We start from the raw sequence: 16,054 nt of genomic DNA, 5'->3' as shown, positions 1-16,054 counted from the left end.
CAGGGTGAATTTAAGGTTAAGATAAATTGTTTGTGTGCACATAACTGGTGTCTAAATTTACGAATAACGAATGCCTAGTAGTGTGATAACTGTAGATATCCAGGTTTCCTACTGTCCTGTGACAAACCCAATCACTCAAACGTCAAGATATATATGTCCACAAATAACTAATAAGCCAACTAGATATACTGCGTCCGAGTGGCTGGGCTACCATCCATGGGGCATTATCAAATGTCTGGAAATTACCAGAACAATAAGAAGAGAGCGCGAAATCAGTCGTCACAAGTTGTTAGACATTGGATATTGGACTATATAAGCGCAGGTTTTGTCACTGTCGTTACAGTCCCGTAAGCTGAGGTTTTGCGTTTTGTCTAGTGAGCTAAAGTTGATGTCTGTAATATATGTCCACACGCGTTTAAAAACTGTAAATTTTCCATATTTACTAAAAACCTGGATTGGGCCCTTCGAGAATGTCTCGGTGTTCAGAAGTAAGTTGGACTATAGCTAGCTGATATTTATCGCTTCCAAACATCTCTGTAATATAACTCAGGCATATTCCTTACCGAACACTCCCAGTTATGCAACTAGTAAAGGTCTTCGTTTAGTTTCTTCCGCAGGGTTATCACTGCGCATCATATTTTCCCCGATTGCACCTGGTGTTTCTATGATGGGAAATCTAATATTTATTTAGCTAAAATCTCCTTAGAATTTTCAGAATTACTACAAAATTGTGGTCCAGTTATTTCTATTGTTATGTTTGTTGGCTTGTCATAAAAGTCTATTTTACACACGTTTGTTTCCAGATTTTGCTAATGTGAATTTCGTCTCGTCGTTAGTGATGCTGATTATTGCATAAAATGGAACACGTACGCCATGGACAAGAGTCGTGGGCTCAATTTGATGACGATGATAATTCTATGGTTAGAAAACCCTTATCATTTCCTATTTGTACTTCTCACTGTAAGTATTATCCAGCCTACATTAAATATTATTGTATGACTTCATGAACTTTCTCCTATACTATCTTCATAATACGGAGTTATGATCAGACCCTTTTTCACAGGAGATAATGACTCAAACTGCCCCTGACAGCATGTAGTTTTTGAATGACCTAGTGAAGGTTCAGCATTTCACTTCGAATGTTCATTCTTTATGTTTAGTCGACTTTGATTACATCACCTCTCAATCTTGTGTCAATATTCATACTAGCTAATTGGAAAAAAATAGCGAATAGCGAGAATATTCGGACGTGTAAAAGTGTCTGGCCAAAATAAGCAATATTAGCAAACTATTGTTGGAACTACGTTCTCTGAGCTGGATATTTTCATCTCGAAGTTGATTATCCTTCTGGACAAAATGATCAGCATCAACTCTGGGTAGAAGTGAGTTCTCTATAATGGAGGACAAGATTTAATCGATTGTGAAGAAATCTGAATAGCTCTATTCTATCCTAAGTTTGTCCTGATGTCCAGAAACATAGTGATGTCTTCACGATTAAACCATTTAGCTCAGAGAATGCGACTTTACCCAAAATGTCCTCCTGGGCTAAAAAGCTTCTCCACCTTCCTAACATGGATAATTTGAATGCATGAAACTACCATTGCCACAGTCCATGGGTGAACCTTGTGTAAACACCATTATGGTCTATACTGCTATTCAAATTCTAAATATACTGTAGTGATAACTTTCTTATCACCCTCAACATCCGTCTAATCTCTCTAAGAGATCTAAATGCATTGGTCCTTCAGTCTTACATCGGCATAACGATGCTTCGCCGACTCCATAAACCTTTGTTAGCTATCACCATTATTGGCACTGGGACTTCAGTTTGAACCTCTGTAACTTATTTTAATGACAACAGTCATATCAATATCTTTATACGACTTTTAGAAATCCAAGAAGATACGCTAGCGAAACACTGTTGATTATATTGGGAAACTAGTCAATTTCGAGTAGAGATCATCTGTTTATTTTAATTTTTGTTTGACTATCGACGTAATAGAGATAGTACTACCACATAGATTGCAATTCTGTGAATCTCAAGTGCTAAAAAATATAACTTAGTCACCTGTTATATTCACGCCTGTATTAAATTTCGAACCTACCTTTGCCTCCGATGTATTTATCCAAGCATTTGACTCATTTCGGAATTAGGTGTCAGTGGTTTATTTCTTTTATAAACCAGTGGACTTCCTCGTTTACTTAGTATGAATTTATACTTAGATCTACCAAACTGTGGTAGTTCTGTTTGTATACTTTACCTTTAATCAGTGGGTCATGATTTCGTGCAATGTTTCACGTAATAAGGCTGGAATGACTCGATAGTGTTATTAACCTTCTCACTATGCGTATCACTCATAACCAGGTACATCGCTGTACACTCTATATCTCTCTATATATTTATGTCCCCTACAAAACGCGGTTTTAGATAATTTCCGCGACTGATTAATGTGGTGATAGTAGCAATAGAATGAAAGTTGGGGATTTTATAATATCATAGCTTCTGAAGCAAATAGTTTAGAGGCAAAGTGTGAAACGTAACTTCGGAATTTTATAGAATCTATAAAGGATAGCACAATCTGAGTTGAATAAAGGGTTCTAGACAGACAGAGTAAGTTAACTAGTAAGGTTTTAACCTTGTACCCATTGGAGGTTCTAGGTAATATAATGCAAAAATCAAGTTATTTTCTGCCTTGATGTGTGCAATTTTAGCAGAGATGAGGTTAGATTGAAAAAAACACTAATCTAAGTGAAAATAAACTGTACTTTCACTTCTACATTCATCCTTCGTTTAAGCTGATTTTTTACATGTTGAACTCACTACAAGTAATTCTGATCAGCTGAACAATTGTTAACATGTACTTTTTAAAAGAAATACCACAAAGTACTATATTCTTTAACTAACCCAAACCTTGATTCTCCTATTTATTCACTAAATGTTTTTATGTCATATGCATGACTTACTTGTGGAGCTTAATATAAAATAAAACAGTATTTTAGTTACACATTTTTCAACGAACTTCTTGTATAACATCGGTCTATAATGAAAATTGTCACATTAACTTAAATGTCGTAAGCCACTTAACTAAGCAAAAGAAACTGAACATTACTTTTTATTCAGATTCTCTACTGTGTGGCGCATATATATCTGGTGCCCCCTTGTACCAATATATATGTGTTCAAATAAATAATAAATGAAGATTCTCTACTAAAACAATAATGTTTATATTTGGTGAAGTACTACATGTGACATAAACGTAGTTAACAACATAATCACTTGACTTCAGGCCGCACAGTCTGCTTGAAAAATGATAATGCTAACTGTCTCCTCAAATTAAAGTAGGTGAAGTGGTACTTGAACCCATCAAAACATTTAGACCAAACTAAATTGGTTGCAAATATTGTGATGCATTATGACATTTTTTTTCACTTCCATGCAACTTTATTATCGGCATTTTGAATATTGTTTGTTCCCATTCTTTTTATTTAGCTTATTTCTCTACAGAAGCATCATCTTTCATTAATCAACAGCAAACAATGGATCCACATTTTCCTAACTTGGGATCAATCAATCAGAATCTAGTGTTTCCTTCCTCTTTGAGTCAATCAAATGAATTACTTATGCTTAAGAATCCTTCAGATCCTACATCATCACCATTTGCTGCAGCTCATCACCGGTCACCAAGATCAATAAGTGTATGAGACACATCGTTTTGTTAATTTTTTGAATTGTGTAACTATTGTACTCGTATGTCTGCTATTATTTAAAAAATAAGGGATAAATAGGAAATTTGTTTCGAAAAACATTGAATTCAAATATCTATGTGAGGTAGTGACTGAGTGTTTTAAGTTAAGTACACAAACTTGTAGTTCAGGATTTTCCATCAACTACCTCTGACCACCGAATACAAATTATTTTTAATTTTGATCAAAATTCTAATCTTCGTTGTCTATGATTATTATGAGATAAAGTCTTGTGATGATCTCTATGATGTTATTTTTATATTGAATGATAGTAAAGGTTGAACATAATAATGGATTTGAACCTTTCCCAAAGATTATATAGTCGCTTTCTTTCCGACGACTTTCACGAACCGAAAACTTTCTGTTGGCTCATCGTGTATCCTATGCACTACTTTTTTCAAATATCTAATGTTAAATACATTATGTTGCAATCTCCTGTGACAGTTTTACATTATTAGATTAATGTGTGGCCGACTGTAAATGTACACGTTTATGTAATTTGATCACTGCTTAGGAGACAACAATACTACCTGTCTAAACTGAATTAAATGGTACAGAACTTGAACTTTTGACCTCAGTTAGTCGTAATTAGCATACACCCTAACACTTATATGCATCGGTCCAACTTGCTGCACCATACCAATACAGCGAGACGAAATTATCTGAACAAATCCCGGTGTAGTAGTAGACGTAGTAACCGTTCCAATAAGAGTAGAGGAGATTGAGTATGGAAAAAGAATGAATTCCAGAAAAAGAATGAATTCGTGAAGCATAAGCGTACAGAATAACTACGAGACTCAGGAGTTAAAGGGAAAACTAAGGGCGAATGCATTCGCATCATTGCGACCGATTCATGTCATCACCAACGTTTCCAACCTTTAATATCGACTTTATTGATTTCTGAACATTTATCTCCACAGTTCTACATTATTACGGTAACATACATGTACCTTTGTAACTCAATCTTTCTAAATGATGTATACTGTCACTCTTGAAATATTTTGATATCCTTGTCGATATCAAACAAAATGTGTATTTTCTTTCACTAAGAATATTCAGATTGTCATAAGATTTGTGAGGATTGTAGCTAAGCATTCCAACGGAAAAGCATATAGAGATGTGGTTGATATCATGCAGTAGTGTAGCTACATCACATTAATATCTATCGGCCCATAATGTCTTAAAAATTTCGTAGCCTAATGGTTTAATATGTTCTAAGATATGAATTAGAATAGAAGCCAATGGCGAGCATACTGTAGTTTTCTGTTATATTATTCATAACAGTTAAATGTATTTCTGACTAAACGGAACCCGCCTTGATTGTTTTCTCAACTAGATTGCACGATTTTTTATTTGTTGGTTTACTGTTTATGTGACGTCTCCCCCTTCTTTTTCCTTGCAATACTATCATTTTTAATTGCGTTGCACAACTACAACAAACATTTTTATGTTGTAAATAAAAATACTTTAGTATTATTGTAAACCGCACAATATTTACCATCCATAACTGTTTGCCAAATATTACATTGCCTTGCATTTTCATCGGTCATTAGAAAACAGTCTATCATGGGAATTTAAATAGTCACTCGGATATGAATTCATCGCATTGTACAGAGATACAATTTCACAGTCATCAATTGAATAACTGGTCTAGTTTTAATCAACCAACCGCTCAATTCAAACAACAGTCCAATACTACAGATATTACTCCATTAGTTAATACTGCTAATACGACTACTACAACTTTCTCTCCCAGTTTAAATATTTCAAATGATGATTTTGCTGTAAGAAATCAACGTATTGTAGATCCATGGGCAGTTACATCTGATCAGAAAGCTTATTATTTATCACAGTTTCTCAGACTACAACCAGATATTGGTTCAAAACTCAGTGGATTGCAATCGAAGACATTCTTTGAATTATCAAATTTACCATCTTCAGAATTATCAAAAATTTGGTAAATATTGTCTTCAAGTTCGTTTATTGGTTTTTCGTATCATTCATACATAAACCAGCTGAAATTATTCATGGGACGATTAAGAATTAGTAATAAAACTCTTCAGAAATGTATTTAGATTGGATAGATTGTGTAAATAACAGTAGGGACTAGGATTGGGGCGTTTCGTCCTATTTGGGGCTCATCAGTCAGATGTACATATATACCAGAGTTAATGTCCTCACCGAGAATCAAAATAAGTGCTTTCCACTTAAATCGCCAACACGTCATCCACTAGGCTACTGAGTCCAGATATCCACCACATTATTTAATGAATATGATGTTTAGATCATTATTAGTAAGAGTTTGAATTATTTCTTTAGTGATATTTAGATATGAATTCTAATCATTCTGTTGGCATATGAGCACCTTGTACAGATTCCCTTAATATGGCCATTTTGTCACAACATTTTCTAGAATAGGTATATTACGGCCAATATCGGTATCCAGAACAGTTTGTATACTCAAATTATATACGTATGTACGTATATATTATAAACGGAACGTCAGAAATTTAATTTTGTTTACTCATTGCGATATTACTTGTGCACTTTTGAATAAACCCAATAGAGTCTATACAAGTCGATTTAACTAATCTATGCTAAACATTTTTACTTCCGATAAGTTCAAACACTTCATACTCTGTATATGTCTTGTTTCAGGTAAACTGATCTTGTACCGTTATGAGGCTGTAGATAGTAATAAGTAATATGTTTCACCAGATGATATATTTAAATACTTTAAAATTTGTACTTCCAAACAATTCTAAAACTTCGATATTTATTCGTCAATCAAATTTGTTTTGTGTATACGTTTTAAGGAATATTTATCAGATAATTATTTTATGGTATCAATTATATAGACATTGTAGTGCGCGTACTTCTAATTCAGTTGATTGATGCTAAAAATGTTAACCATATTCAATTATAAATCAGTGGTTTAAAGGTTAAACACCTACTACAGAACTTGAAGATTCTGGGTTTGATTTTTATGGGTCATGGATACTAACTGTTAAAGAACAAAATGCTGGGACGAAACAGCTGTCCATTGCTTTTTAATCTTGAATGGTTGTTTGACTAAAGTCGATCTATGAGATAAATTATGAAATTTAACAATTTACACAAACTGATTGTACCAATTCAATAATAATCGTTATTATTTTTCGCTATCCTTTAATACGTACAGTCAATTGAGTGTGTACTCAATCATATTTTGTTATTTTGACGTTATATTGCAGTCTCTCTGATATTGTTCACAGCGTAAATTACGCAACATAATTATTGTTTTGTATTGAATACTATTAATCCGAAAATTCCACTATAAATAATCAGTCATTGTATTTCATCTTTAGGGAACTGTCTGATCTTGATCATGATGGACAATTAACATTGAGTGAATTTTGTATTGCAATGCATTTAGTTGTGTATCGATTAAATGGTGTTCCAATTCCTAATAATTTACCGACAGTTTTATTGGAATTAGTTGAAACTAATTGGTTATCTACAAAATTGTCATCAACATCATCACCAACTGTAAAAGTAAATACCACCACTACTGCTACTACTACCAACGGTAGTTGTACTAATAATTACGAACTAACTAATTGTACATTGAATTCTACTTGTCAACAAAATCATATCAGTTCAGTCAGATATAAATCAATAGATATGCCTGATTCATGTCAACATCACGATAATCATCGTCTATCATTATTCTTATCCTCTTCATCACCAATTTCATCTGTGTCAACTTGTCAAGTTAAAACACTAACGACATCATCAATTCATGTCAATACATCTCGAACTGAAATGATTCAATCTACAAATTTTACAGAGTTGAAACACCCTCATCATGAACCAAATCAGCAACAACAAAGACGTTGGTCTTTATCTAGTCAAAGTGATGTTAGCAGTTTATTAGCATCAGAAGAAGGAATGATCTTATTCGAATCGAAAGTAAATGCAAATGCACAAGTAAATAAGTTTATAAATTAGAATTGTTTCTTTTTCAAAATTATATATATATACTCGGGACTAGATAATATCCTCCGATTATAAAGGCTTAGACCGTTCAAAGATAATCATTATTACTGAATGGTGATTGGTATAAGTTGATATTAGAAGGGTGATTTATTAAGGTAGCGTAGGTATAAATGTTATTTAGATTTTTAATTTTTAGCAACACAGTTTAGTATGACCTAAATGTGCAAATTCCGATGGTTTAGTATCCTGCGTAAATTGTCTAATATAAATCTATTTCCGCAATTCTTCTACCATCTTGTGCTTTATTGTTACATACTGTTCCGTGGATCTTCACAATAATATATCCGATTCTTAATTCATTTAAACTCTGTCCCTTTTTTCGAACATCAATTTAGTTATGACATTTGCGACCGGCACAAACGCTAATACAGTTTGTTTGATTCGTTAAAAATGAGCGCACATGAATTTAAATTAATGAAATAATTTTATTGAATTTCATGCTAGGAATTGTATGAACCTGAGTAAACTAAGGCGATAAACTCCTGAGTGCTTCTTCAGTATACCAATAAGGATACTAGTCTAGCGGTTCCGAATTTCGAGTTGTCGAAAGATCAGAATTTGTTTTTTTTTACCTTGTCCATTATAATCTAGAATGGAATTTTCGTCTCTCATAGTTATCTCGCATTCAGACTGTAAAGTTATTGGTCTTTGGTGGTTTCCAACTATTGAGTCACAAGTTTGAACACACTCTGTCTAATGTAGTTTGAACGGTATCGCTAGCCCTCACATTAAGGAATTTTAGCTTGAACCCACCAGTTATCTAAAAACATACTTGGTAACCAAGTTACAATAACTATGCCACTCTTTATCTCCTTTTTATCCTCCCAAATAAGGGATAAAATAAATAAATGAGCCAACTTATTCACCAATTACTTGGGTATGAATCTTACTTTAGATATAAGGGCTAATGATACTACCGGTTTGTCCATACTGGAGTGCGTGAAACAGAGTTAGGACATGAAACTGAGTAGTTGAAAGTTGAGCACTTCAACCACTAAGTCATGAGTTTTAATAAGTTTCTGTTTTTTTCATCTTTCATCTTGAAATTTTTTATCTCTGTCTTTTACTTTCTGCCAGTTAAAACATCCTATCCCATTAAGAGCTAAAACATTACCATCAAATGTTATTCCTGAGCTGGTGAATTCAATGATGAGTACACCTCAAGATTATTCTACCGTAGATCATCAAAATGATTTTTCGCATACATATCAACTTCCATATAGTAGTAATAATGATAATAAATTTTCTACTGCAATTAGTAATCCAATGATTGAATCAACCCCTCGGTTACAACCACAGCCGATTACAATCCATTCATCTCCTATATTATTCAGTAGTCAACATTCCGATTCGATAACATCTCCGTCGTCATCAGTAATACAGAAGGCTCCACCTCCTCCACCACCACCTAGAGCTAATTTGTTACTTGTCACTAATATTGATTGTGTTCATAATGATAATATGGGACAGAAATGTGGTGTTTCACTAATTGAAGAGAAAGAGGTTAGTTGTATACACCATATTAAGCTTGTTTTAAACTAACATTTTTAGCGTTTTTTGTGTATCGATAGTTCCTTATCACTATGTTCGTCGATCTGCCATGTTACCTGATGTAAAATGTGGGTTAGATAGAAGATAGCGGTGACCGGAATAAAACATGTTATCACTCTATAAGTTTGTTGTCTGTTGAACTGTTTGATATTAGTAGGTTGAGGACTACCTGATTAGGATCCATGCAGTTATCATTATCTATGGTTGGAGAGATCGGGTGACTTTTCTTAGAGTTGATTACAATAAAACAGATACATTCACTCTTTGGTTTCTTTTAAATATTGAGTTCTATTATTTCTTACATATCATACCTTTTTCTTACGTCATTTGGAACCATATTGTCAATATATAGGTTTTATCAATATTATTTGTTAACTGACTAGTAACCCTATGTCATACTATCTTAGTTGAATATATTTTGCATAAATAAATCATTATTTCATTACCTTCACCCCTCCGAAAATAAGCAGTTAACAGAGTCTAGTTGGTTGGCAGTTCTATTCTCTAGAATAGATTCGATTGGAGTATTTGAGATCGGTGCTCTAAGCAAAATTGACAGCTTAGTCGAGGTTTTATGACCAGGTTAATTGATGAAGCAATTAGAAGATGAGCTGTACTAGATGAAAATAATTTTGATCGCAAAATGATGTAGAGGATCTGTAACTCAAGTGGATAGTTTCTGTAGTATTCACATTCTTTAAGCTAGATAGATTAGATTAATTGCGATGATTTTGTTGTCGATATGAACAATTCATTATCATTAGCAATTTGAATGTAAAAGTAAGACTTCAAATTATTTCACATGCATTAAGTTAGTTCGTTTTGGTGATCTTGTTTGTGACTGATTGTCTTCTCAGTTTTCATTATCTTCATGTCTCTGTGTCCTCGTCGACTATTTAATTCGACTTAACTCTGATCATGCTGACTTTCCCAGCATGGAATGATAAATCAGATTTATATCAGTTGATTACGTATTGACATTAATCCTATACTTCTCGAATTTCTCCGACATTTTGGAGTTTTTCTATTCGATTGCTCTCTCTCCTACTACTTCTTATAACTGTTAGAAAACAACATGGCCTAGAACATAGAAAATCATTGACGGAAATCCCTCTCTCTCTCACTCGTTCATCTATCAACAACCTGAAATATTAACATTTAATTAAATCGGTACTTAGTCAGTTAGTCATAAGCAACGTAGAACCTGCCACATATGTGCGTTGGTTTAATTTACCGCACTGTATCAGCACAACAAGTTGATTTCGACTACTGTTTAGAGATGTGTGGGTGGTTGTCACTTCCCAGCTACCCATTCCATAAAAGGATACTTCTTATCAAGGGATCCGTAAGAGGTACTGTTTTAGAATTAGTCTTTATAACTATGGGGCGTAATCACAGAACTCATAGGATAACTCCTTGTTCTTGATGTGCTAGCTTTGTAATTTAAAAGCTTTAGCTCCAGCGTTGAAATCCATGAGGCAAGGTAAAGTATACTATTTGTTTGGGACCAATCTTTTATAACCATCCCGTTCCGTTGTGAAAAGGCAACGTCGACGTTAGTGCTGGTTACCTAAGATGAGCGTCTTACTACCATTACAGCGTAATACAGTTAGCTCTATGACTTTGCCCAGAGACCTTAAGTTGATTCTTTTAGCCATGTGCTATTCATTCTTTTGATGTTCGTCTCCAATTCTCGGCTTAATGTGTTCTTTGGTCTGCCCTTTTTCCTTATGCCTTAAGGATTTCAAGCTAGGGCTTGGTTTGTGATGCAATTTGATGATTTCTGAAATATGTGTCCTATCAACTTTTAGCACCTTTTCCTAATTTCCTCCTATTTAAAAGTTTGTTCTTCTCAACAGTAGGTTGTTGCTGATGTTACCTGGTCACAACATACATTAATTAAGGTTAAAACATAGGGTATGAGAAATAGAAAAGAAATATGTTGAACAGATGCTATTTTGTAGGAATTATCTTTAAATCATTTTACAATCTAACGTCTATCATTTTTCAAGAAGAAAAGAGATTTGTGACAATTGATAAACACAATATACACTGAGCTAAAACAACTGAATTTAGACCACAATCTAGAATTAGGACTACCACTACTACTATTAGTGTTCACACTACTAATACTAAGAGGTTTACTGCTTAGTTATACTTCCTCTATGGTTTAATGCAAAATAAACGAGTCGTATAGCTAATAATTAAATGTAGGACAAGTGTTTCATCTTCTTTGAGACTCATTCACTAAGTTAATCTACATACACCAATGTTGATACTCATATTCAAACTTGATTCCAGTATTTCTCCCTTCAAAGTTCACCGGATTGATCAGTCTATGTTAAGGTGTTAGTCTGTAAATAATGTATATATATGTCAAATAAAAATAATCAAAATTTCATCCTAAATATAAGCAACAGGATCGCTTTAACCCTAACTAATCATATAATGAGATACAATTGAGCAATTCACTTTCGTATAAAATAGTCAATCGACATGCAGCAAATGTTTAAGGCTGAAATAACTAATAATTAAGACGTATTTTCATACGATTTTCTGAATTTCACTGATTATTTAATAAGTGTTAAACTGTTCATGCAAAGTAGACAGTAAGGTACAATTTTCGTGAATAGGTGTATGTATGGAAAACTCTATTCAAAGAATCTATTCCTATGTGATTGATGCATATATATATATATATATATATATATATATATATATATACAGTCCTCTAACACTTTCAAATTTTACTTGTCTTAATATTAACCCACTAAGAGAGTTAGATCAGAATTCATATCATTGTTAGTACGGGTTGTTTAATCCAGTTTAATTATTAATTCATTATTATTATTTCTTCTATATGTATGTATCTTAGTAACAAAAATGTTTATATCTGTTTCGTAGTGTTGATTGGCTAAAACTCTGAACCAATTGTAGAATTGAACTATAATCTCGGAATTTGCTTATCTCTGTTGATTTTGTTTGTTTTTTGTAATTTAAACGGGTTCATTCCACCATTGTTTGTCACCTGCAAAAGACTACTAACAATGGTGTATTTCCCAGTCTAAAGTATGCTTAACAATATTCACACTCAACTTTTATTTGTAGGTTACTAGGGTATGTTTATAAATACCTTGGAATCACCGCACGCGTTTATGTTACGGTCAGTGACTGAGCGAACAATGCTGACGTTAGTTAAAGATAGCAAATAGTTTGGTGAGGTCGTGAATCTCCATCGGCTGAGTTATTCAGAACATGTATTACATATATGTCTAACAATTACCTAAGCCCGACGTGCGATGTTTTTTGGTGTTGGAGTAGGCTAAATGAATGCTAGACATCACCAAAACAAAGTCCAAGTCATTGACGATTGAACCAAGCCATGTATAGAGGTACAGATTACCTAGTTGGGACCCACGTGATTATCGTACTCAATCGTCGGAGACGTTGATTAATATGGTTTAGAACCAATCTCAATTGAGTAGTTGTATTCCTCCTTTATATTCTTTTGAATCCTATAATTATTTTGTACTTTTTACTTCATGGACTATTTTTTTGGGGTCATATTGTCGTCTGCGTTTAATTTTTTCCTACTATTACTGATACTCTTACCATTTCTACTACTACGATGGAATTTGTTTTGATCATTTCATCTCGCTTTATTCATATGATGTGGCAACTTGAATCAGTGTAAACGATTCTACATTTATTATGAATAACCATCAGTTCAATTAATTACGATCACCTAATTTTTCTTTCATTGTTATTCTCCTATGTACAGGAAATTGTTCCATCTCTTACAACAAAATTCAACTCAGAAGAAATGAAGTAAGTTTTTTCTTGTACTTAAATTATAATGATAATTCGATAATTACTATTACTGTATTATGTCTTGAAATCAGTTGACCATTATCGTGTGCTAGATCACCAATCATAACCCTAGTTTTAATTTGGTTGGTTATTTACTCTATAGCTTTAGTGTCTATAATTCAGCTAATTGCACGCCCGCTCAAAACTATTGGCACTGAGCTGACAGCTGGTTTCTCATTGACCTACTATTCGCCAGCTCCTTTTTATACCCAGCCTTTGAATGCAGAATTAGCAACCAAATTCAACTATATTTATAATTCAAACAAAAGTGGTTTATATACAGACATACTGAACCTCATCAGACCACCGAAAGGTGGCTGTGAATGGGGGGAGACTGTAAATAAATAGACTGGCATCAAAATAGGAATAGTGATTCCTATGACAGTAATATGTGAGTAATGAATAATGAATAATTATAATTCGAGAAACCAGTTTCAACTTCTACAATATTCTTCCCGTTACAGAGTACTGAAATCATATCTTTGATGTAAAAGAAGTCAATAAAAACACTTTCTCGTTTGGTACAGTATTACCCGTTATATGCAATCTTAAAAAAAAACAGAATTATCATTCTTATTCTATGGATACAAAAAACAATTTTTCGCTACCATTTTAAATATTCTGAACAGTATGGAAAAAACTATTTCAACTGCCTATGGTTTGAGGATAGCCATTCTTTCTCTGTGTTCAATAAAAGTGCAACATCTTGCATTTTCTCATTCGTCTAATGAATGAGTGCTGTATATAAGAGTACAATTATCCACTGAGGACTTCATTTCAACCATCTGATGTTATCAACATATCTCCACTTAAGTATAACTCAACTTGGCAGAGGAAAAGAAGCAAAAACAATGAAAGTTACAGCTTGAAATGAAAATCGTACACTTATAATTCAGTGTTTACACTTTAAATGAATGAAAACATACTACAGATCGTATATATATATATTGAAAATTGAAAGACAGATGTGCTATAAATTTATGGACACGTATCTTATCACCTGATTGTAGGTATCATTATCAAGGTTTGACTTGATAATTTCGAATAAATCGAGCATTGGATAGATTGTTATAAATAAATATAATACAGTTGTAATATCTCAATGAGTAGAAAAATTAGATATTCTGATGTTTCGTGACTCAGTGTAAGCCATTTCTTCAGAGTTTGCTCATACAAACTCGTATAACTCAGATTCCGGATTGTGATTGACTGATTTCTAAGATATACTTTTACCAAAAAAGAAAATAGCCAACTCAATTTTGAGTTTTACTCAAAAATTGATTAATCCATCTCTATTAAAGGTATATGTTTCACCGAATATTTCTGTATTATTTTTCTTATCTTCACAGATTAACAGAATCTCAACAACCATATATTACTTCATTAAATAATAGTAATAATGATAATAATAATGGTAATGATAATGATAATGTGGATATATTAAAACGTCAATGTGATTCTATTAGTCAAATTAATGAACAATTAACTACAACATTAATAAAATTACAACAAGATAGAATAGCATTGAAAATATTTCTGGAACGTTTAATGCCATTAGAAACAATTTAAGTGTTTATTTTCAATTTCAATAACAAGATCATTATCGTTTATCATTTACAAATCACTAGTCTTAATTGTTAGCTACATTGCTGACAATGTGATAACATACATACCAATGTACGCATATATAAGTCCATATATATATATACTATTCTATTCAATAAAAAGAATCTATTCAGCCTTGTTACTCTCTCTCTCCTCCTCAATATTGCTTTATTTTTCTCTATATATACACATTTATTATGATCATGTATTCTATTATCTACTTTAATGATCAACTTTAAAGTGCCTAAAGTTTGTTGCATAATCTTTATCCTATCCTTTCATGTGTTAATTGAGTAATGAATACTATTTCTCATTCAATACAAATAACAAGTGTATTATTTACAATAATTACCAAGAAAGTAATCCTTTAAAAGCATTTTTCTTTCTGCACTTCTATTTTGTGTGCCATTTTGTTACATATTATGTGGGTGTATGTGTTTCTACGTAAATTTATCCTTATCTGGTTGAGATTATGTTTTATTTTAACTGAAAAATACAATCTATACTTAATGATTAGATCAACTCACTTTCCTATTGTTACTTATGTTTGCTTTTCATTAGGTATAATTCATTATCTATTTTGTTGCCGGTTTTTCTTCTCTTCAGTTGTTTTCTCTTTAAATGATTGGTTTTTGGTTCTTTCATGTTATAGTCTATTCTTCCTTTGTTGTTGTTGAAACTACACTGTTTTGTTTTATTCTCGTGAAATTGAAAGGAACAATTGTTTGCTTCTGTGCTAATGTATTATTGTATTGGAACTTGAACCAATACACATACATACATATATGCGCCAAGTTCAAATTCATTGTCCACTTTACTAAGTGTATACCACGGACTGAGTGGTTTATGTGTAGTCTATTGTCTCGTCTATTTATTTACTTGATTTAAGAAAATAAATTTGTTATGTGTAGAATTATTTTCTGTTCCTGACGAATATGTGTAATTGTTATTCATGTTTTACGTTGTGCGGTCATCCGATACCGATACGCATACTTCCCCATACTCAAACGAGACCTAGTGAGTGAAAAGAATAAAGGATAACCAGGAAGCTGCACTGGACAAACCTAATTCAAATGTGTTCAACTCATTGGTATATACATATATGTCCTTCAAATTTTTAAGTGTTATAGCCCAAGGCCGCCAATCAGAAGCAGCGAATTATCGATCGGACCAAGGACGCGTAAAACACGTGCGAGTAGCCTAGAGTCCTGATTGGTCCTGCTTCCTGCCTAGCCCAGCCAGTTAA

General features: G+C 33.0%; 1 protein-coding gene across 1 annotated transcript; it reads left to right on the top strand.

The window, feature by feature from the left end:
• The first annotated feature begins 297 nt into the window (after positions 1–297).
• PAN1 (actin organization and endocytosis protein) lies at positions 298–16,014 on the top strand. Its single transcript, XM_012942535.3, has 8 exons — positions 298–347; positions 804–960; positions 3,491–3,696; positions 5,298–5,701; positions 7,092–7,713; positions 8,860–9,285; positions 13,115–13,161; positions 14,553–16,014. Exons 2-8 carry the CDS (start codon positions 858–860, stop codon positions 14,770–14,772), a joined length of 2,028 nt encoding a protein of 675 aa, XP_012797989.1. The 5' UTR covers positions 298–347; positions 804–857; the 3' UTR covers positions 14,773–16,014.
• The last annotated feature ends 40 nt before the right edge of the window (positions 16,015–16,054 follow it).

The sequence above is a fragment of the Schistosoma haematobium genome, chromosome 5 (genome assembly GCF_000699445.3).
Source record: "Schistosoma haematobium chromosome 5, whole genome shotgun sequence".
Lineage (NCBI taxonomy): Eukaryota > Metazoa > Platyhelminthes > Trematoda > Strigeidida > Schistosomatidae > Schistosoma > Schistosoma haematobium.
Note: the sequence above shows the minus strand (reverse complement) of the source record. Positions and strands in the feature narration are given on the sequence as shown.